The sequence below is a fragment of the Neofelis nebulosa genome, chromosome 4 (assembly GCF_028018385.1).
Source record: "Neofelis nebulosa isolate mNeoNeb1 chromosome 4, mNeoNeb1.pri, whole genome shotgun sequence".
NCBI classification, from domain to species: Eukaryota; Metazoa; Chordata; class Mammalia; order Carnivora; family Felidae; genus Neofelis; species Neofelis nebulosa.
The window spans coordinates 120,386,508-120,410,268 of NC_080785.1; the positions used below are offsets into that span (position 1 = coordinate 120,386,508).

Below are 23,761 nucleotides of genomic sequence, written 5' to 3' on the forward strand. Positions count from 1 at the left end.
GAAAATCTTCAGTCTGTAATTAAGATCAGTATATCTGACAGTGCAAACGGGGCTTGAATATTTTACAATTTATCTTTTTTATCACTTTAGGTGCTTTCAACTATGGTACTCGCAAGAGTAACCTACAATGACTCACAAGTGAGATCGCAACTTGCCATATTTTTATATGTTTTGTGCTCAGAGAGACTGAAACACCTTCAGGTAGCAATAGTCAGTTGAATCATGCCAAGTGTTCATGTTCACTATTTAATGATACGGTGACTGTGTGAGGTTAGTTTAAAACGTCTGCATCTGGTTGACCCACACCTTGTATAGGGGTTAGGTTTTAAAGTTGGCATGCCTGGTAAAAAGTTGGGCATGGTCAAAATTTTCCTGCACAGTTTCCCCAATCCATGATATCTAGAGTGTGGTCCAAAGGCTGTCAGCCTGGGCAGCACCCAGGAGTGTGTGAGAACCGCAGAGTCTGAGCAACCTATTGAGTCCACACCAGGATTTTAACGAGATCCTTGGATGATCATATGAACATTAAAATTTGAGAAGCACTGCCTTAAATTATTCATTAATCGCTAAGGCCTGGGACTGCAGAAGCTGAAAAGTCCAGAATTACTTATTTGGATTCTCTTTGCATTTTTGCTGAGGCTTCACTTTTCCCTAGGAGGGGAGGCCTGCCTCTAGACTGAAGAAGAAAAGCAAGGAGAGCCGTTTTTCTTTCCTTCTCTTCCTCCTCTCCTCCTACTCTTTGCTACTGCACAATCCACGTAGTTGAACTAATGTTACTTGAAAATACATGTATTACATCTTTCGTTGTATTTAATACATTAGCTCAAAAAGTGGACTGCCCATCCAGCAGGAACCAGGCAGGAACCATGCCAGGTACTGAAGCTATGATAGCCAGGGGGAAGAAACAGCTCCCAACTTAATAGACCTTAGTGTCTGAAACTGTCCAATTAGAGACACGATTAGCAGGTCTCATTACATGAATAATACATGAATGTATTCCGTTCAGCTCAGTGTTTGGTTTCCGAATAATTTGAGCGAAGAACCTCTTCTGTTAGCAGTCCCTGTTAACTGACCACCCACTCTTTAGGCTGAGAGGGCATTTTCTGAGGGAAGCTCCTACTACCAGTTTAATTATACTCCTCCTACAACTCTCGGGAAGGCCAGAAGGAATGGCTTGAAATAAAGGTAACCATGAGCTTCCAGATCCAGGACTCCACTGGAGAGTGGAGAATCAATGGCATTGAGAACAAAAGCATCTTCTGGGACAAGGCTGGGCAGCACGATGGCAAAGGTCCCATCTGTCGCTCTGCCAGACCCTCTCAGTACTGCACAGTCCCAAGCACATCTTGAGTGGCTGTCAGTGCCACTCCTGGTATCAGCAGTCCCCAAACAGTCTGAATAATTTCATGCTCCTGCTTCCTGGAGGAAAGAGGGGAAAATGCTTCGTTTTCGCTGCCCTCTTGGGATTTTATCAATTGCACTTTCTGGCTGCTTGCTTTCTGTTGTTAACATCTTTCTTGGAGAGGAATGCTTTTTTCACTTCTGCAGGGAAGGAAGGAGTCACCTATGAGATGAGCAGTGATCGCCTAATCCTATGATCTGAATTTCTTCCTGACATCTTAAAACTCCTTACGTTCATGCCCGACGTTTGCTGTCCTCAAAATGCCATTAGGCATTGCTTAGTGTTCTCCTTTCCCATCAATGGCTGGCAGATGTTTGAGGTTTGGTGTCTTTACATGCCTTTCATCAGTACAGAAACTGTACATCTTGTTGGCTGTTCCTCCCATACAATGGCTGCTGTGTAATGGTGTATCGTGTTTAATGAGGAATTGCAACTTGCCTCAGAATAAAAAGAACAAAGAACGTATTACAGGATATTTATGTCTAAGTCTATTTACTATTTATGAAGACTCTAACAGCTTAGCAATTTCCTTCACATACAAACTGTAAAGACTGAAAAAACTATAGCTGCTTAAAATTTCACATCCTTAGTTGAATGCCTGATCTAGACTTAAGCATTCTATTTGACTATCTTTTTTAAAACAAAGCTGTCGAAGACAACTCTGTCCATTATGTCTTTTTCCTACTGTGGTGCAAGTTGAGGGCCTGATGTTATTCCCAGGGGAACTGCTGACTTGGAGAGGGTGGGGTTCCAGTTTCCAGCCTCCCATCGAGGGAGATGGGCTGTGGGGGCAGCTTTCTGCCCTGAGTTGAGGGAGATTCACAAAGTGGCTGGGATGTGCTCTTCCTGAAGACAGGTCATTCCCCTATCTGAACACAGAAGAGTCTCCGAGAAAAGTCTGATCTCACCAAAGTCCTAAATGATTTTCTTAAATTCTGGACACAGAGGAATACTAATTACTGCATATCAGCCATAGGTCAGACCGCATCCTGGGACCTTAGCTTGTGTCATCTCACCCAACCTCAAAAGAGCCTAGTTAATGAATGTGCTCGAATCCCCGTGTTGCCACATGAGGTAGCTGAGATGGGAAAATGTTTGTGTCAAAATTATGCTATGTCTAATTCCAAAGTCCTGGACTCTGACCTGAAGGCTGGCCTTTTCTATCAGAGATGCATTGTTTGCTTCCTCTGGGATTAGATGACTTTTCACAGGCAATTAAGTTCTTCTTTTTTTTGAATTTTCTTTTTAATTTAAATTCAGGTTAGTTACTCCTCTTAAGAGAAATCCATCTCTGAAACCACGTTAGAAGCTTGGAACTGCACTAGGTTAAAAATGGCCATGGCAGTTTCGTAAAGAAAGCTCAGAAAATACTCCTTTCTTATCCCTCCCAGTGACATAACTCACTGAGAGTCAAAACAGGGAATAGAAAAGAAAGCTGAAGTTTGAAGAATGGATGAAATTGTACAATTAGGCCACTGTTTACTGCTGGAGGCACAATTCTGAATTAGATCACTTGAAAACCATCTTTTGTTTTGTAACATGTTTCTTGTAGAATACTTAAAAGTGCATAGATCTTTCTCTGTTTATAAAAGAGCTGCTCTGAATACATACCTGTCAGTTTGAAAATTTGCCCCTATAGAGACTTGGGGAGAGAAGACTTCCATTTTTTTCACTGTTGCCAAGTGTCCAGTAAATCTTGCCCTCACTGAAGTTCACATAACTGTGTTCACACTTAAAACAATGATATGATATCTGACGTTGGAGCTTCTTAAGAAGACTGGGTGGTCGGTTTTTTTTTCCCCCGACCCAGAAGCTTTCTTACCTAACATAAAACCGAGCTTTGAGCTTTCAGGTCAGGGATTGGCTATATTCCAGGGAACAATGGGTAAAATTTTTGCCTCAGCTTTTGTACTGTTCTTATATATTAGCCTTGGGTATCTTTAACTTAAGGATTTTTAAACATACCATAGCATTCATAATGTCCTGTTCCTAAGTTCAGAACTCAGAGTATGCATTCTCTCTCACAGATCTCCTGCCATAATGATTCTACGGGTTATCTCTGCTGCTACTCCTCAGTTATAAAACCCCAAATGGCACCTTTCTCTCCAAAGGTACATTCCCACAGCCTTCAGAACTGAGGATATTAACAGTTCTGATATATTTTTCTGCCTTTCTTCAGCTTCACACATCATGTTTGTCCAGTGGTTTTCAGCTGGGCAAATTGTGCCCTCAGAGAAGATTTGGCAATGTCTAGAGACATTTCTCATAGTTGTGCACAACTGTAGGATGGGGGTGCTACTGGCATCTGTGGATGCTGTATGTCAGCATCCAGGGATGCTGCTTAAACATGCTACAGTGCACAGGATAGCCCCCTGCAACCAAGAACTCTTCAGCTCAAAATGTCACTAGTGCCATCATTGAGAAGCCTTGTGGTCTAACTATACTGGAGAATGGATCCTCCTAAATGTACCTATAACTGGAAGGCATTACAGTGGTCACAAGCATGACCTCTGAGCCCAGAAGACTGAGCTTATATGCAAGTTCCTCTGATTATCAGCTGTGTGACTTTGGGGAAGTTATTTAAAATGTCTGTGCCTCAATTTCCTCATCCTTAATATGGGCCTAATGCTGCATATACAATAAGATTCTTTAAATGAATTGATGCGTGCCAAGTACTTAGAATAGTGGCTTGTGCATGGGAGGTACTCAATACCTGCTGCCCAGCACTGTTGGTAACAATGTTGCCACCACTGCATGTACTTGGGCTTGACTGAGGATGATCCCTCTGTGTGGCGCACACCCTCTCCCATGTTGGTTCATGGTTCAAGCCACAGTTGTGAGACTGTCCTCTTGCCATCCATGAGAGCAAATGGCTACTTTGTGTCTTCATCACATACTTCTTTTAATGGATCCATGAGTCGTGTCTGACAAGGACTTAGTTGTTCTTCCTTTTCCTCTGGGTTGTGAACTCCCCAAGGAGCTGTGGCTTGTTCTGGGCCAGCCTTATGTGTCCAGTCCCTAATGATAGTAAATACTTCATCAATCATGTTGGTTGGTTTGGGGTCAGGCTCTGTTGACAAGAAAACTAATAGACAAAAGAAATAGTAAACTCTTTCTTTTCAGACTTGGTTTAACCTCTTTAGTAAGTTTTGCAAGTTTACAATAAGAAGCTTGGATTTCAATTGGTTATATGCAGGGACTTTATAAGCCTAGTAGAAGCTGAACAAAGTGCAAGACGAAACCCTTTTCCCTTCCATCAGACACTGCACACTCATCTCCAGCCATGCCAGCCTCCTAGTCTCAGGGAGATGCACAGCCTAAGTTATTATCTGGTATTAATAATCCATTTCTTCTATAGCCATCTATCTTTATTTTCCATTCTGGCTTGAGCTGTTTACCTTCCCATAGATAAGGTGACCGACCAGTGGCTACTCAATGCCGATAATCATCTATAAGTAGAAGGAAAAAAAAAGTTGTTTTCTTTTTTTCCAGACTGCTATAAATCTGAATCTTTTATAATGAGGGATTTCCCTGACCTGGTTAAAAATGAACTTGTCAGGCTAAAGATATTTCAGCTCTTTAAAGAGACATGAGTAGGTGTAAAATGGAGTCAAAATGGGTTCTAAAGCTACCTTGTGACTAATAGCTAGGATATTCTTAACCCCCATGAGCTGTATGATGCCACCTACTTCAGTGTGATGCCCCGAGGATGAAATGAGGTGCTGTATGTGCAAGCACATGCCAAAATAACACTATAAAATGTTGCATAAGGGTTAGTTGATTTTCACAGTTAATTGATCATGATCTGATGTTTAAAAATTCTATGGATTTTTCTTTTTGTCTTTTCTGCACTTTTGGAACATAGACTCATTGCTACCGTTCTGTAGACAGTATCAGCAATCAACATAATCCATTGTGTTTTTTCTCCATTAGATAAGATATAGCTTGTATGCAAAGTTCAAAAACAGAGGCAGTTTTTATTTTTGCTCTACCTTATGCAGCCATTTTACAACCTGCGTTCTGAAATGAGTGATCTGAGAAGCTAGGAAAGGTCTCTTTTCAACTGTACTATACTGGACCAGTTGATAGAGCTGCTCTGGGATTTAATATATTACACTGGCTCTTGTTCCTAGCTTTCTATGCCAGTTTTGCAGTGAAAGTTATCCAGAATATAAATTGATAGCAGAGACTCCTTTAGACGATACATGACATCACTAACTGTTCATGATTCACATAAAACTTCTGCTTGTTGAAAATGATAGACATCTTTTGTTTTTTCCTTGTATTTTTTCCTTACTCTGAAAAATTTACAAACCACTGCCAGACACGAATGCCAGGGACTAACCAATGCATAGTACAAATCATTGACCAATGCATGGGACAATTCAATCAAATTTGACTCTGTGGAAATTTGACTCTGATGGAAAAGACCAATAAGTTTTCACCCAACACCCAAATTGCAAATTTGAAAAGTACCTGGAAAGATGCTATTTGGGATTGGTGAGGGCCTGTGCTCACATCCTTGAATATTTAAGTTGCTTTTCCTCTGTTGAGCAACATTGGTGTGGTAAATGAATATATACACTGCTTCCATTTGGGTGGTGATTGAGAAAATCATCCTCTCCACTAACTACAGCATTCTGTAAGACATGCGATGACTAAAGAGTTGCCACCTTTCCTGGTTTTCAAGAATTATGTGCAACTAGAGAATCAATAAATCCAGAATGTTGTAGAGAGTATATGGAAACAATGGGGAAACTTTCCAGCTGAGAGAAATTTTTCTGGGTATTTTTGTTGTGGTTGTTCACAGTATTTATTTTACATTCCACAATGTAGACCAGTCTTTACTAGATTCTACAAAATAAATGGACTCCAATGCCTTCAGAGAGAGTCTTTAGACTATTTTCACAATCATTGGAAAGTGCACAGAACAAAAGACCTCTCTTCTATGAAGGATGTTCCTATCTTCCTTTTTACTTTCTCTAGGTGATGGCCCAGAGCACTCATGATCCAATAGAACTTTTAGTGATGATGGCAGTGTTTTACATTTTTGCTGTCCAGTATGGTAGTCATTAGCTATGTGTGCCCACTGACCACTTGCAGTGTGGCTGGTACAACTGAGGAACAAAAGAATTTTATTTAATTCTAACTAGTTTAATTTTTTTAATGTTTATTTATTTTTGAGAGATAGAGAGCATGAGTGTGCACACAAGTGGGGGAAGGGCAAAGAGAGGGAGACAGAGAATCTGAAGTGGGCCCCAGGCTCTGAGCTGTCAGCACAGAGCCTGATGTGGGGCTTGAACCCACCAACTGTGAGTTTGTGACCTGAGCTGAAGTCAGATGCTTAACCGACTGAGTCACCTAAGCACCCCTAATGCTAACCAGTTTAAATGTAAACCCGTGTTTGTGGCTAGTGGGTACCATATGAACTGAGCAGCTACAGCTTAGTTGGTGATATTCATAAGAATAACAACTAATTATTGAGCATCATATCTATATACCAAACATTATGTTAAGCATACTACGTACACTTATTTAATCCTAATCACAACCCTATGAGGTAGTTAGTAATATTCTACCCCTTTGGTAGAAGAGAAGTCAATGCACAGAGGATAAGCAATGCACTCACCCACTTTTTTTTTTTTTTTTGCACCTGGTTGGGCAGAAAAGCATCACTGAAAATTTAAAAATGGTCATCTCTTTGGTAACTTCTGGGCTGATTAAATTCAGAGGTGACCTACTGAGTAGCTTGGAAAGATTGCAGAAAGATGTATCAACTCCTTGTGCCTACAAAAGTCCATGACCTGTGGCCCTCTGCAGGAACTAGAAACACTGACCCAGCTTCTCATCTGATGTTGTCATGGAGATTCAGCCTTAAACAAAAAGATGGCGCTGTTTTTGGGCTCCAGGAATAGAGCTCAGCAATTAGCTTCATCTTTATTTAGTTTGTAACACCAGCCTGGAAGACTCTCTCGAGAGGAGACCTGGAAATAGCTTCTCACAGTGCTAACAGACAGCTAGAGATAATTTCCTGGGAACATCGTGGATGCCATGTGTGGGATAAACTGGAATATTTTTTTTTTTAATCAGTCATTTTAATATCTTGGAAAACACTCAGCTCTCTAAATGATCACCATCACATCAACACCATATTGCATGTGTTGATTATCAGGCAGGGTTTAAAGGAAAAAAAAGTTCCCAAACCTGGATGTGCATCAGAACCTTGGGGAAGCTTGCGACATTTTGATGAGCACCAGGTTAGGAAACAAAAGATATAAATTAGACTGAAGTATAAATTTTAAGGCATTTCAAAAAGATTTCTTCTTCACAGATTTTCTGCCATAAATAGAATTTTAAAATTGCTCCTTGGTATTTCCTTAAATACCTGAATACTAACAGTAATATGTTAATGTAACATTGCCACAGTGGTGACCGTGTTGAATGTATTTATGCCTAAGTTCAGGAAATATGTGCTGTGTTATGAAACTGAATGGAAGCAAAGTGTGTTTAAGTGTGGTTTCTCAGGTATCTAGTTACTTCAGTGAACTTTTGGCTTTAAGACACCATTGCTCCAGAAATGATCAATACTGAACAGGTGAAAGACAAGACAGGAGATGTATTGATACTCAATCTGAAAATCCTGCAAGTTTTTCCAGACAAAAATCAGATACAGATGGATTACTTGCACTCTCAAACTTTATTACATGTGGTACAGAAATAGAATGGGTACAAGAGATCACATGGAAAAGGATCAGATTGGAATCTCCAAATTCTTTCCTAGAGGAAACACAAATAGAAAAATTCAGTTAATGTTAAGTGACCTAATAACAACAATGATAGTTAACATTTGAATAACTACTGTGCCAAACTCAGTTCTAAGTGCTTTACTTTTATGTAGTCTTCACAACTACCCTATGAGGTTATGTTTTACAGATGAGGAAACTGAGGCACAGAGAGATGATCTTTTCTAAAGGGTCAGCATTTTACCCACTTGGCATAAATGAGGCAGGGTATCACATGCTGACCCTCTATTTCACTTCCTTTTACTTTGTAGGGGAGTTAGGTAGGAGCCCCCAGTGATGCTATAGTACCTGCCTCTTTACCCAGGATGCACTGAGAACCCACTACCCAGGGAGGGAATGGATTTGAAAGGGTCACATCACAGTAGGTCATAGTAGGGATCTCTTTCTCAATTTGATGGTATTGATATCTTTCCTAAATAAAGCCCCTAGAAAAGGTTCTAATGGGCTAAGGTCTGAAGACTTCCTTAGTGTAATTTCTCATGGTTTTGGAATATTGAGAGGACATTGACGGTATGTGAGGAGGACCACCTAGGGACTAAGCTTGTCCTGGAAACTGGAGAAGGTCTCTTCATTACATTCATTGGTGGGCTGGGTAGCAAAGCTTCCTCAGGACACTTAGAAGGATGTGAAATGATACTTGCCTTGGACCACCGCCTGACTGTATGCCTGTGCACATGGCCAGGTGTGCTTGCACTTTTCACCTGAATAGAAACAACAGCTGAAGTCTCAGTCTGGACTCAGGCAAACCACGGCAAATTTAAATGCAAAGGAAATTTGCAAACATGACCAAAATGAGGAATAGAGGAATTAAGTTCCTAGAACAAAAATCTAGAATTTCTCATGCAAACCCAGGGAGGCCAGCTTAATCAAATTTTCAGCTAACACAGATGATAATGACTCTGGTGCCCAGTATCTTTATGGGGCTTCACTCCTGCAAGAGCAGAGAGAGAGAAAACAGGTGATGAAGCCATGGTGGCAATTACCTTTCCACATTTTTGGGCTAGGGACATGACAGTTTTTTACAAATGTTAGCAAATCCTTTTCTGAGCTTAATTTCATTAGCTTTGGTTCTCACGAGGAGGGAGAGTCTGCTTACAGCCATCAATATATGATGACTTGGGACTGTAACTCTGAACAGGCTGCACTCAGCCCAGGATGACTGGTAGGTCTTGAGTTTGTTATTCAATGGATTTCACTGAATTTTCAAGAGTTAAACATTTTCAAGTCTAGAAGACCCATGTTCTTAGAGCAACAGCTACAGTCTTTAATTTTTCAGACCAACAAAAGAATTAGAGAATACGTGGAAAGAACACCAAATAGTCTCATCATTTGCAATAACATCCAGGAGAAAAAACAAAAGAGGGCACATCTCATTTCAAAATGACCCTTAACTCAGATTACGATTTCTGTCTTGAAGCCCTGGAGGGCCTCTAGAATCAAACGATGAGAGCCATAAATGTTGATAAGATAGATTATGCAGACTGAAACTCATTGTGTCCCAGTGCATTTAATTTCAGAAAAGTTGATTAAACAGGACTATGGCCAGAAGCCCATGTTGAGACATCCACTGTGCCATTGGGAAGTTGTGTGTGTCACTAGGAAGTTGCCTCACTGCTCTGAGCCTCAGTTTCCTCATATGTTAAGTGGGGACGGTAAATCCTCTCTCAATGGACAGTTGTAAGTCTGTAGCAAAAGGTATAATGTCCAACTATTATCATCATCCTAATTGATATTATTATTATTATTATTATTATTAAATTGCTATAAAGTGTTATGTGAGTCCCTTTGAAGACTGAGATAAATGAGCCTAGCTCTTCAAGGAAATTCTATATTTGATATAAGCTTGATAAATACCAAACTTCAAAGTACCAACAAAGATCTCTGAGGGGTTTTGTTAATTGATTTTGTTGTAGTACCCTAGCCTTGAAAGGAAACAAAATGTGTTTTCACAAGCAAAGATTAAGGGACTCTGTTCCACTCAGTCATTATTCTGTCACTCAAGACATACCCCAGAATGATTATTTGTACTTAAAATGCTCTTCAGCTTGCCAGCCAGCGTGGAGTTACCTGTCGAAGTTAATCATATGGAGTGGTTCATGTATCAGGCAGTATGAGCCTATCTGTCCCACAGCAGTCTCGCTGAGTGACTGATAACATTCTGTGTCAATTTCACCAAGCCGAAAGACTATTACTGACCCATCAAAAGACCAAAGTGACCATCTCGAAAATAGAGCCTGTTGTACCTAGAGAAAAGGTTGCCCGACTTCATTGGCAATCTAGATGTCATTCCTTCCAACTTTGATGGTTTACGGTAACCAAAAAATGTAACCACATAAAAAAAGGAGAAAGCAAAACCAATTAAAATAGCAAGATGATTAGGGACTAACAGTCCTACCTCATATATGCACATCCTTTATAAAGGAAGGCTTTTATTTACACGATTCCATTCAAGCTTCATGGTATTCCCCTGGAGAAGAGCATGCTCCCATCTTACACCAGAGGAAACTGAAGATCACATAGGATATGACTTATCCAAGATCACAGAGGTTCGTGAGGTGATAAAGCTTATGCTACCTCAAATAGGAGAGCCACCATTAGGGGCTTAGCCCAGTTTTCCTTTTTCTTGGCCAGAGAAAAGAAACAGCACACACAAGGTCATAACCAATACTTGGACCAACACTTACGTGAAGTGGGATTGCTGATTCTTGTCATGTTCTTCTAAGTGTTTGGGTCACTTCAGCAAGAACAGGCTTTGGACACATTTGCTCAGTCCTCTTAGTGCAAGCTGGGGTCCTCAGAGGTTACTCTGAAAGAAGGCAGCAATATAAAGGGAATTCAAAACTAATCTTACACTTGAAAAGAAAAAAATAATGAGAATATTCATGTGGATTGTAAAGAGAAATAATGATTACCTTTGATTCCTAGAGAAAGTTAATTTAAAATGCATCCAAGTTCCATTGTACAGCCAAAAAAAAAAAAATCTGCGAAGCTGAGACATGTCTTTAGAAGGCAGAAATAAGAGTCACCGTCACTTGAGTCCTGAGAGGATGCTCATTCCAGTAATTGGGAAGAAGAAAGATTGTACAGATTAACTGACTTTGGTTTAGGATATACTGTTTTCTTTTTAAATGCAAATGATACTTGAGGCCTAAAAGACAAAATCTGTCCTAAATGCCAGTCTCTAAAAAATTTAAAAAAAAATTTAAAAGCACTTAATAATCATAAAACAATGAAATTGATAATATTTTTGTTTTTACCAAATTAGAAGTGCTAACTACTTAAGCAAGTGCATAGGATCCATTTCCAGTGGTAAATTTGAAGTTCATGTGCCCTTTGAAACACAAATAGGGTATCAGTAGTCCATAAAAGGAAAGAAGTGGGCATAAAACTTTGTTGATTTTATACACAGGGTTAGCTCATCAAAAGACATCTTAGTTAATTACACAAATGCAGATATAGCATTGATTGCCAGTTTTAAGAGTTTTATGTAATAACTACGGCATAGTTTTGAAACCTGTGACATCAGGGTAAAAAAAAATTGCCTTTCTAGGCAGTTCATAACTTTTAGAGGTTTTGTCTGGAAGAATACAGTTCTACTTGCTAAGTCTGTTGATGCGGAATTTTGTTATTATGTGTACATAATGTGTTCTAGGTAAGTTTAGGAGCCTTTAGTATGTGAGGTATTATACTCCAGTCAATCCATGCACATTTTCTGAGAACCTAGTATTTGCCAGGCCCTTTGCTACAGACACAAAGATACAGGTGACTCAGTCCCTCTACACACCAGCTGCTTTCCTGCATGTCATTCCCTGCAACTGTCTGCCTCAAAACATAATACTCCATCCTCACAGAACTGCCTTCTAGTCTCACCATATACCATATTCTTTTGTACTCCGGGTCCTATGTGCATATTTGTTTTCTGCCTTTTGTGACTTTTCTTTATGGTTGCCTGGAGTCCTTCATCATTTGAGACCAGCTCAAACAAAACCTGGGTGATGCTCTCCACCTATAGCTTGCTAGCACTTGGCATAGACCTCTTCTAAGAGGCGTTGCCAATCTGAATGATCATTTCTTACCTTCGAGTCTTCCATCAGATCTGGGCTCCCTGAGGGTATCGTCCGCTTCTGTCCCCAATTCCTAGTCTGTCCAGGGCTGGCCCAGAGGAGTGGTGCTTGACAAACATTTCTTTGATGGACCCAACTTAAAAATGCCCTTAGCGTTCACAAATCCTGGCCAGGTGATGTGCTGCCATGATTAAATGTAAAACTTGACACAATTGTCATGGCTTTGGGGCATGATGTAAAAGTTTTTTATGCTAAGGGTACATATTCTAGCCATGTGAATTTTCATCCCATTCTTTAAGTTGTCCTGAAGATGTAGAACTGAGGTGGCAAATGCTAATTGCTTTTTAAGGATGCTGAGATGTCAGACCCCAAGGAGAGAAATAATGGTATTTCACAGAACTCTTAGGTAGAAAGAAATAGGCCAACAAGATTTATAGCTGCATTTATTTCTAAGGTGATTCTATGTCAAAGGTCGGGTAATGTACCTACCACATTCTGTGCTATCCTATACTTACAGAGTGTTTTCAAAATGGATTTTAAATTGACAGTGTCTCCAGTTAGTGCAGAGATATCACACTGAAGGTGAAAGAGGGGAGGGGGGCGGGGAGCTTAACATGATACAAAAACTTAGTCACACAGTTTCAAAAAGCTTTAAGATGTAAGATAACCCCATTATAGTAATTAGAAGAGACGAGAGTATTGATTTTTTTTCACAATACCAGTTAATAAATTAGTGAAATGTCAATAATATTAGAACCAGTGCACTTGCTAGGAGGAACATATGTTGTAAAAACAAGACTCAGGGCTATTATTTGCAAGGCTGAATTAAGTTCAAGTTTTAAAATCAGAACACCATCCAGTGGTGTGAAAATTTACTTCCTAACAAAACAACCTGTTTCCTGACCTGGTGATGATGCCAGATTGATTGTGTTTCTATTGCTTAATTGCATTTTAAAATAAATGTCATTAGATTGATAACCCTCTGCAGGGTTTTAAAATCCACAAACATTCAGACGAGATGCCAGGAGGACTGATTCAGCCGATGTCTGGCCTGTGGTGTTTGTCAGAGACAGGATGTCGACTGTGTTTTCAAGCCAGATTAGGTTTTGTTCTGTCTGAATTTGGACCTGCTTCCTTCAACCCCCTACAAGTAGGTTCCTGCTTGTAGATTCTGCCTTTGCTAGAGTGTGGGGGCTTAAACAAGTCTTACTAGCCCAGTAGTACATATTGTTTACTCTTGAATCTACAAAATTTCCTTTACTGTTTTGTCTTCCTAAAAACAATGCAGATATGGATTTGAACACACAACTTTATGTGCCTTTCTCCACTGTTCTGCGGAGATTTCCTGTCTTACTGTAACCTGAAAAGGCAAATCACTCCCCTTTTCAAGTAAATGTAACTTAGACCAAATTCCCAATTATTTAAAATTTTTATTATTTATTTTGAGAGAGAGAAAGAAAGAGAGTGCATGTGCGTATGCAAGCAGGGGAGGGGCAGAGAGAAGGACAGAAAGAATCCCAAGCAGGCTCTGTGCCATCAATGCACAGCCCCATACAGGGCTTGAACTCAGGAACCAAGAGATCATGACCTGAGCGGAGATCAAAAGTCTGATGCCTGATCAACTATGCCACCAAGGCGCCCCCAACTTCCCAATTATTTTTTTTTAAGTAGCAGTATGAGATCATTATCATTAGTGTGTAAAGACACTTTTACATTGGCAGAAAAGGAGAGCACCCAATCATAATCTTTGAAACAAGAAAATCCTAGTCAAAACTTTATTCTGAAACAGCACATCCTAAAAGTATTTTTTAACTGAAGAACATTTTCATCTTGTATCCTTTAACCCAAAAGGCATCAACTCTGAATGGAGCTAAAGAGAATTTTTAATGGATTGAGATTAATTCTATCATTTTCACCCAGGGAAAATTCCTTCTCTTTTATTCTCAGGGAGTCTCATGTAAACGGAGTGTTCAAGTGATGAGTTGCAGTGTTTTGACAAGCCCTTGGTGTACAAAAAATTGAAATCTCACTGGAATTCCAATATATATTCACTGGGAGGAAAGAATGCCCTATTTAAAAACTAGGACAGATCATGTTGATATGGAAAAAGAATATAAGTATGTGAACAATATATCCTAAATTAAAGACTGAGTTGCAGGCACCCATCTAAAATCAACAGGAAATGTAATTACTCTGAAAGTACTCTTGTCCTATCTTACGGTGGTGCTAAATGCCCCATTATAAATAAATAAATAAATAAATACAAGACACACAGCAATGATCTGATAAAAGTTCCATGTTAGCAACATAGAAACAAGGAAGACTAGCCTCTATTAGGAAGCACTATTTCCCCCTCCCATGATAGGACCTCTCCACTCTCTCTTGGAATCTTTCTACAGATTGGTTTCTCTATTCTGTAGCACAATACCAGGTTTAAAAGCAAATCAAAAGGCAACCTTTCATTCACAGCCACCACATGATTTTAATAACTCTGCTCCATATTTTCCACTGTTTGTTTTTCCACAGTTGGGAATACTTTGACTCCATCTGGATAAGGATGCTGGTCAATACAAGAGTTGTTTTGCACTACATTAAACTATTGTGGAGGCTAAAGGGTGGAAGTGTGCTAATAATAAATAACAAAATAATAATAAAGTCACAGCATATATGTTTTAGTGAGAGCCTCAAATAATAAAATTCAGTGATGAACCAATGATTACTTCTATGCCTGCTCATTCCTGTGTCTAGTTCACACATCACACCATTCACCATTTCTCTAAGCTATTAGTTTGAACACCTTTGGTATTTATTGATAATTCCTGGGTTTGACTAACATTAAGACTCATTTTACACTCTTGAGGTCTTTCCTTGAAGCTTTCCTTGCTCAGTGTCACATGTTAGGACTGCAGTTGGTTCCATGCTTCTCTAAGGCAGAACTATGAGCCACAGATCATCTTCAACACACTATCAAGCCCATCCGGCAATGCCTTTGTGTCACTTTGCTGTAAAGAAGGAACTGAGACTATATTGGGTTTAAGATGGTAAGGCCATTTGTTATTTTTTGAATTAATACATTTCTGGGAATGTATTTAATAAAAATAAACCAGAACAAATGTTTTTGCTAGGCTTGTAAAACATTCCCCTTCCTTCTAAGTTGCCACATCAGCTTCTAAAACCAGAGCATGACAACACACATTTAAAAATAATCTCTCACCATCAGTAGTTTTAAAGTAGACCATATAACAGAGTGACCAGCACCAATTCCACCACTGTTGGCTACTTGCTCAGCAAAGACAAATGTATACACATCCACACACATGTTCTCCAGAAAATAAATCAAGTCTGTGACCTGTAGCAGCTGTCTGCACTATGCTGAGCAAACAGATTGTCTTTGAAAACACGTTTTATCATATAAATGATTTATAGGTAATCATGCAGTTTTCATGGAAACATTTCTTTTCTCAGTAGAGACAAGAACATACAAATAAATAAAAATTAGATTGTTTCTTACCTTTTAGAAAGCAGGCAAAAGCTATACTGTTGGTGGGATAGTGTACCAAGTAACAGACTTTTGTACACTCTTTCTTACTGGTGGTATACAGTCTACAGGAAAAGTAAATATATAGGTATGTATAAAATAATTGTGCAAACAATATTCCTTTTATTCTTTTTTTTTTCCTGTTTGGAGAAGAGGCTGCCATAGAGACCCTGGACATTATGCCCACTCTTTCAGTGGGTTCAAAAGACCTTGGTAGACCAGTTCACCACAATTCAGGTACCTCTGAACATGGGAGTGCCTCTTGATTTAGGGCAGTCAGGGTTTAGTTCCTCAAGCTGGAGCAGTTGGGGGAGCCAGCTCCCAGATAATTTATTTATGTGGTCAGAGTTTTCTTTCCATTGCCATCCTCCCTTTTTTTTTTCTCATCCTAGTCCAGCTATAGTGACCAGCCTGCATGGTTAGTCCAGCAGGATGAAACAGCATAATGTTGAGAATGTTAGAGATCCAAACAAATGAAGAAGCAAAACAAAACAAAAACCATAACAAAATAGCACAGCACAGGAGCGTGTTCCAGAATTTTCTAGGCATCATTACTTATGTAGGGTTTGGTGCCCGCATCCATTTTCCAACAGTTTGAGTTTTTTTTTTTCTTAATCAAATGCCTCCTTATATTGACAACTCAACTCTTTTATGTAATAATTCCCTTGGAGAACAACAGAAGTTTTCATGTATATGTTTTCCCTATAGTAGGTGCAAAAAAATGGTAGTAAAAAAACAGCATCAGAATATAAAACTTATATTTAAAATATCTTATTTTAGCTTTTCTATTTTAGGCACAAATTATTCTTCTAAAACATGCTTTATCATAGAATGTGCTCATTGGCCCAGTGTACGTCTAGCCTCTTTCTCAGAGTTAATCAGTCATACATTCTCATATCCAAGAAGGAGGTGTCCCCAGCTGTCCATCTGCCTGACATCTTTGGTTGCTACTGACCTTCCAGAGTCTAAACTATCTGCAACCAATCCAGATACTTGAGGACTTTCTCTGCACTACCTGGGGGCATTGGCTTAGAAAATGGATGGCAGTTTAGGACAAAGATAGCTTAAGGCTGCTTATCATTTTGCCCTGTGATCCTTTACAAGCATAGCATCTGAAACAGAGGATAATTTGCAGAGCATCTTCTGGTTCTGACCAGTCCAGGTGAGGGAGGCAACAATTCTTATCCACCCATCCCTATAAAGCCATGCTGCCTCAGTTAATATTGTTCATCCAACTGGAAAAGGGTCCTGCTGGCCATCAATAAGCCATGTCCCAAGCACAACGAGGTCTTCTTGTTTATTTGGCATCTACACATTTGCCATGAACATAAATCTGCCAAGTAGCAATAGAAAGTATAAGGAAACATGCTGAATTCAGGCTGCAGATGCAAGAACCAGAGGTTGAGGTGCCCTTCTTCTTAGAAAGGAATGTGGAGAAGGCATCATGGTGGCCAGATCTAAAGTTATCTGAAGTAGGTCAGGTTCTTATCGTCTAGCAACGGAAATCTTGTTTGTGTAAATAAAACTTCAACAAGTAGCTGAGCTACACCCCTATACACCCTACAATTTTTCAACCTGAATGCAGAAGCCCTTGCCCAGCTCTGAATATCTAATGTCAGTAGTGCACAGATAATGTTACAATTTTAAGATTTACTCTTTGTGTACACGCAAATTTTTCTTTTCAACAATGGAATTCTAATGGAAGAAGCAGCCTTAGAGGAAAACTGAGCTTCTTGGGGAAAACCCAGGCAGTGCTGGGGCAGTTGTAATTTCTGCCCATGGTAAGCCAACAAGCAAATTCATTTTTATATAGACATGTAGTTGCAATGTGCAGTTGGATGAGGAGAAGCATGCATGCACCAGATGGCAAGCTGCAATGACGGAGCAGAGCTGTTCAAAATGAAAACACTCAAGACTGAAATACATTGAGACTAAGTGTTTAGAGCAACAATGAATAAAGGGACATTTCTGCTTTATTATTTACTTTGCGGCTTATACTATAAACCCATCTTCCTCTCAGATACCCTCCCTCAGAGAATAGCGGATAGGATGTCCCCTTTGGAAAGACATGGTCCTTTTTCAAGTATATGGTCTGTGCTTTTGTTTCTTTTTAACCCGACAGCTTAATTTCAGCATATAATTCCTTTGTCTCTGTTATTAATGCTTAGAAATTTGATACTATTTGAGCTATATTTGATATTAAATAGAATATAATATTCCTTTGCATGAGAATAGTCTTACTGTTTATTTTCATTAATTGAACTTTTCATTACTGCTCTTACCCTACATACATACATTTTTGCATTGGTCAGGACTGGCTTTCTGAATATAATTACTATCTATGATACCACTATTTCCAGATTAGTGTCTCCTTTTGGATCATTTAAAATAACTAATTGACTGCATTTTTATCTCATCTCAAATGTTTCATCCCTTGAAGTTGACTTTGTCCCGGGTCAACATCACTGCTAAAACTTTGGGAGGCATTTCCAGTATGTGTCCTAGATAAAATATTGCCTATTAAGACATAATAATTTCTAGAGATGAGCTTTCTGATATAGTAGCCACAACCACAGATGGCTATTTAAATTGAAATTACTTAAAATAGTGTATTTCCTTAGTTAAGTAACCATATTTCAAGTGCTGGTTTGCCACATACGACTAGAACATTTCCATCACTGCAGCTGGGTCATCAAAAACCCCAATGTTTGGAGGTACATGAATCTCCTCCTATGGTTCAGCAAATATCTATTGAAATTACTTCTGTTATTTTAGGGAGTGTCTACACAAAACCAAAAGAACTAAAATGGTTTTTAAATTGTTTTGGACTGCTTGTAAGACAAGGACTCTATTTGATTTCATTTTCCCCTCTGGGCTATTTACCTTTGCTCTGTGTAGACACCAAAAAAATCATTGACAAAACCCAATAAAACTTTTTCATGGGAAGGCACCAAGTGAATTCCAAACAGAATAGTTGTCAGGATTGGCATTAGATAATAAGTTATTTATATTTTTAAGTAGGTAAGATGAGGCCTCTACCTGGGCAGCCTTCTTTGAGCTCAAGTTACTCCTATCTTTGTAGATAACACAGCAAGCAATAATACATTTCACAGCACATTTAACTCAAGAGTCTGCCACAGACATCATTATATTCTTTATATGCAACTTGAATCACCAGTTGAGGAAACCAAAAGAGTGATTTCTGCTTTGGAATTATGACATGCCCCTTAGGTTCCAAGAAATAGAACAGCAAAGAGAAGCAGGCACGGATTTGAGACTCAGACCTGGGTTTCAGTCCAACCTCCACTGTTAACTATATGTGTGACTTTGGTAATGGCACTTAATCTCACTAAGCCTAGGTTTCTTCAGTGAAAAGCAATTCTCATTCTACAGAGTTACTGTGAGGGGTAAGAGATCTTCCACACAAAGCATTTTGGATTAATACCTATTTCAAAGTGTAGCTATTGCAAGTATTTTTAGTCGTATTAATATTGCTATTAGTGTTAGCTATTAGTGTTAGCATTTTACAGCCATTATCTTTTCCAAAACAGCTTCAACAAGGATAGAACCTAATCATTAAAAGTTAATAACAGTAGAAATGTTGTTTGAAAGCTAATTATTTTTAAGTAGCAAAGTACTGAGTTGTCTAAATTCAAAACTTCTAACTTGCTCATTTTTTTTCCAATACATATAGACTTTTGATCATATATTCCACTTACTGATTTTTGGACACATCTACTTAAATTGTGTGTGTTCAGATACACATGCAAAACTGTTAATGGAATGTCTCTAGGATAAGGGTTTTAAAAAATGCAAGGGGTCCTAGAATAAAACACTACAGAAGTATAAATGTGCAGGTATATTTACCAATACAGGTATGCATAAAAATAAATGCTTAAGCATATTTGTTCATGGAAATATTTCTTTTGGGGCATTAGTTCCGTCTACCTCCATACAGCCTTGAACTCTAACCATCGCATCTACATTTACTTTTAGGCAGAACTTTCTGCCTTTTTTTTTTAATTTTTTTTTTCAACGTTTTTTATTTTATTTTTGGGACAGAGAGAGACAGAGCATGAACTGGGGAGGGGCAGAGAGAGAGGGAGACACAGAATCGGAAACAGGCTACAGGCTCCAGGCCATCAGCCCAGAGCCTGACGCGGGGCTCGAACTCACGGACCGCGAGATTGTGACCTGGCTGAAGTCGGACGCTTAACCGACTGTGCCACCCAGGCGCCCCAGAACTTCCTGCCTTTTAAGGAATAAAAGGACAATAACAATTGATATATTATTTTTCAGATACAAAATACATTATGACACCCTTATTACATAAGTATTATTATCTTACATAAGTATTATTATCTCCATTCCAAACATTTAAGAAAGCTCAGTGATTCTCAAAGCCACACAGCTGGGAAGTGGAGTGGATGGGATTTGAACCCAGGTCTGTCTCAACCCGAAGCCTCTTCCTATGTCACATGAATTACCACAGGATTCGCCATCCACTTCCCCTCCTCTCTATTGACCATTTGCTCTGAAGACACAAGAACAGAGCCTATACATTGATTTGGTTTCTCCTTGCTCATACTGTGGTCCTTGTCTTTCCTCTTGCCTTGTCCCAGAATCCCTTCTATTAGAGGGTCAAAATAAAGCCCATGGTGTTGTTAACAAGCCTTCGGTACCTTGTCTACGTATTTTCAAAGAGTTTCACAGTATTCACTCAGCCAACTGCTTAGAAATGGAGATGAGCCAAGATCATGGATCTCTGAACAAGGTTTGTCAAAAACAAACTCTGTTGCCTCCTGCTCTTTAAAGATCTCTCTCTTCCTTGCAGAGTACAAAGGATTACCTCAGAGTTCTTAGAATAGGGATTCCTTTCTGCTTGGCAAAGTTTATAACTGAAAAATGTCTTGAATGATTTAACGGACAACCTGAATCCCCCTCTACTTTAAAAACAGGAAGTATGAGAATCTGCCACATTCTGTCTGGAGCTGGTCAACTTGTTCCTAGAAAAAAATACTGGAAGTAGTATTTTTAATCTAAAATGCACTCTTACCATCATACTGTTAGTAAAATTAGCAAGTGGGTATTCTATGCATTTAACTTCTAGTTAAACGGTCTTATTTTCTAACAAAGTATGTCCATCTTTTTGTAGTCATTTGCAGGCTACGCAGGGGTTGCAGATATAAGCATATCAAATATAACATTTCACCCTTTATCCCCTCCCTAATGTTTTGTCTTAGATGTTTTCCCCATGTGGGGGTGTCATGAGCATGGTGGTAGATGGCCTATATACTTGGGTGTTTTCTTGTTTCTAGAAAGCTTGCTTAGTAAAGAATCCTAATGTTCTCCACATTCACATTCCAGTGAAAGGAGTTTTGCTTTCTGAGTTATTAAATATTCCAGTTTCCTTCCCACTACTACAGTTTAATCAAGTGTTAAAATTTCCCTACTGGGAAGTTGTTTCTCTAATAGGGAGAGAGCAAGAAATGTGGGTCACAGCCCGACAGGTATGTTTACGTCACTTGAAGTGTTTGGTACCAAAGGATAAGAAGGAAGGGAAGGGGGAGATTTCACACTTCAGAAGCAGAGCATCTAAAAGCTTTTTTTCTCATAGGGGGCAAAAATGACATGAGGCCAAGAATGAGGCAAACTCTTAAGAGCAAAAGTTCGCATTTATCCAGGAACCCACTCAGTTAAGACAAGGATGAACATAATATTTCTGCAAGGAGAGGCAGGCTGATACCACAGTTCCTAGAGCTTCCTGATGTAGTAGGGGAAGATGAAAGGAAAGGAAAGTTACTTACTGTTTGGGTCTACATTTTCACAGAGTTCTGTTTTTGCCTCCCCGTTGGGTCTGTCACTGGGTTTGTGTGACAGCCGTGACGACATGGTGGCTGCTGTGACTACCGCCTTGAAGCTTCGCTTCCGCTTCTGGACATTGAGTTCAGGGTGGAAAATGATGATGTACACTTTCGGCATGTATAGCATCCCCAGCGCCACTGATGCACTTAGGTTCATGGAGATTGTAAGCGTGGTAGTTTGTATGTAGAGCTAGGAGACACAACACACAAGACACTATTACAAATAAAATGACTGCAAAGGAAGTCTGAATACTTAACACAATGTCAAGAATGACTCTGGCTAGGAGACAGAGCATAGCAATCTCCAGGGCCTTCTCATAAAAAAAAAAAAAAGGAAGTCAGAATGACTCTGCACATTTATCAGAGAATTTGTGCATATATTTAACTGATGGAATGCCTTTGGGTGAATCCATGTGCATGCTTGTCCTGGAGAAGTCTCCAAAATAAAGTTCAGAGAAGATCTTTAGTCAGATTTGAAACACTTCCATCACAATGGCAGATGAATATGAAGATATAAAAATCATAGAAATTTGTGTAAGGTGGTTATTTTTTATCTCCTGTATGTACACAAAAGGATTAACACTATATGATTTCTTGCTCCACAAAGACCCTGGGACCTTTGAAAGTCATGTTAGTATATGTCCCTTTCTGCATTACTATTTTTTTGAACAGATCACCTTCACCATACCTACAAAGTAGTGAGTTAAGGTTCCCTGAAAAGCAACCCTTGTTGCTTAGTTCTGACTTACAAAACACCAATGGCGAGGAAGTGAGATCTAGTGATGTTGGCTTGTCCAATTGTCCAATTGACAAATTGCTAATACAAGGCAAAACCATTCTGACACTGTATTATTTGTAGTTTGGATGGTGTCTCCATAACTATCCTGTCTCCTTTCACTTCTTTGAAAAATAAGTAAACAACCATTCAGTTACTGCTCAGTGTGTTAAATCATTGCCTTGGTTATAAACTTGAAAAGGTGATGGTTGATGATGGGTGTGAGAAATTGTAATATCAGCAAGGCAGAAGCTCCTTGCCTTTGTCCAGTTTATGAAGTGCCCTCTTTAGTGATCCAGAACCACACCTCTATATATTTACATATGTTTTCATTTTACATGACTACTAAAGGCTAGATTAAATAGGAAGTGATGGATGTGTTAATTAACTTGATGTGGTAATCATTTTTCAATTATACATATTAAATCATCACATTGTATGCCTCACCTTTTTAAGGTTGTATATAATTTTTGTCAATCATAACCTAGTAAAGCTATAAATAAATGAAAACATTCATCCATCCATAAATTTTCAATTGCATTAAAAAATGAATAAATACCATGGCCTTTTATGTCAGTGGAAAACCGACAATACATTTGATCATGGTATTCCACAACTGTGCCTTCCTATTGATCAGAGAATAAAATCTCCACCCTTAGTAGAGTCTATGAGGCCCCACGTGGTCTGCCCCCTGCCAACTTTGTCAGACTAATTTGCCACCACTTTTCCCCCCACCCTTCTCCTCAGGTCACCATCCATATGGGTACTCTTTTAGGTCTTGAAGATGCTGTGCTCATTCAATCACAGAATCTTTTATACATGGGATATTTCTTTATTCTTGTTTTCCTCTGTATGGAATGATTTTCTTCTGCTTCTTACAGCATCCATCCTAGGCTGCCCTCACCTACAGCCTCAAAGTTTAGGCCAGCTTCTTTGCTTATACACTGACAGAACTGTTGTCTTTATATCATTGGTCTCCACCTGTAATTATATACCCCTTGCCCCAATCTTTTGACTGCCCATCTCTCTGACTAGTCTACAAGTACCCTGAAGGCAGGAATATGTGTCTGTGGTACATCGTCGTGTCTGTAGTACTGGCAAACAGTACTACATGATAGTACTCATAAACATGATAGATGAGCTCAGTTGTTTGTATAATGGATGTCTTTTCCTACCTATGACTTACTGGTCAAACAGCCTTTCTTTAAACATACAAGAATTTGTTTCAGACCTATTGGCTGCCTGGATATTTCTGTAATATTTTTCGAACAGGCTCTGGTGAAGAAATTAAGAGAGACTGCCATCTCATGTGGAA

General features: G+C 39.2%; 1 protein-coding gene and 2 long non-coding RNA genes across 6 annotated transcripts in view; 1 reads left to right on the forward strand and 2 right to left on the reverse strand.

The window, feature by feature from the left end:
• The window catches only part of LOC131509861 (uncharacterized), a 518,637-nt gene that overhangs the window by 443,413 nt on the left and 51,463 nt on the right, over window positions 1-23,761 (forward strand). The window lies entirely within an intron of this gene.
• GRM7 (glutamate metabotropic receptor 7) overlaps window positions 1-23,761 on the reverse strand; it is an 898,633-nt gene that overhangs the window by 36,042 nt on the left and 838,830 nt on the right. For 2 of the 4 annotated variants that reach the window (XM_058726145.1, XM_058726142.1), the window contains 2 exons: window positions 21,615-21,861; window positions 15,781-15,872 (listed from right to left, as the gene is read on the reverse strand). In XM_058726145.1, the coding sequence (XP_058582128.1) occupies window positions 15,802-15,872; window positions 21,615-21,861 (318 nt within the window). In that variant the 3' untranslated portion in view covers window positions 15,781-15,801. Of the gene's footprint in view, window positions 1-15,780; window positions 15,873-21,614; window positions 21,886-23,761 lie in introns of those variants that run through there. The other 2 variants (XM_058726143.1, XM_058726144.1) reach the window with 2 other exon arrangements.
• On the reverse strand, window positions 7,950-14,489 carry LOC131509860 (uncharacterized). Its single transcript, XR_009260729.1, has 3 exons — window positions 11,118-14,489; window positions 10,890-11,011; window positions 7,950-8,906 (listed from the first exon to the last, which is right to left on the reverse strand). It is a non-coding gene; the product is annotated as an uncharacterized LOC131509860 (long non-coding RNA).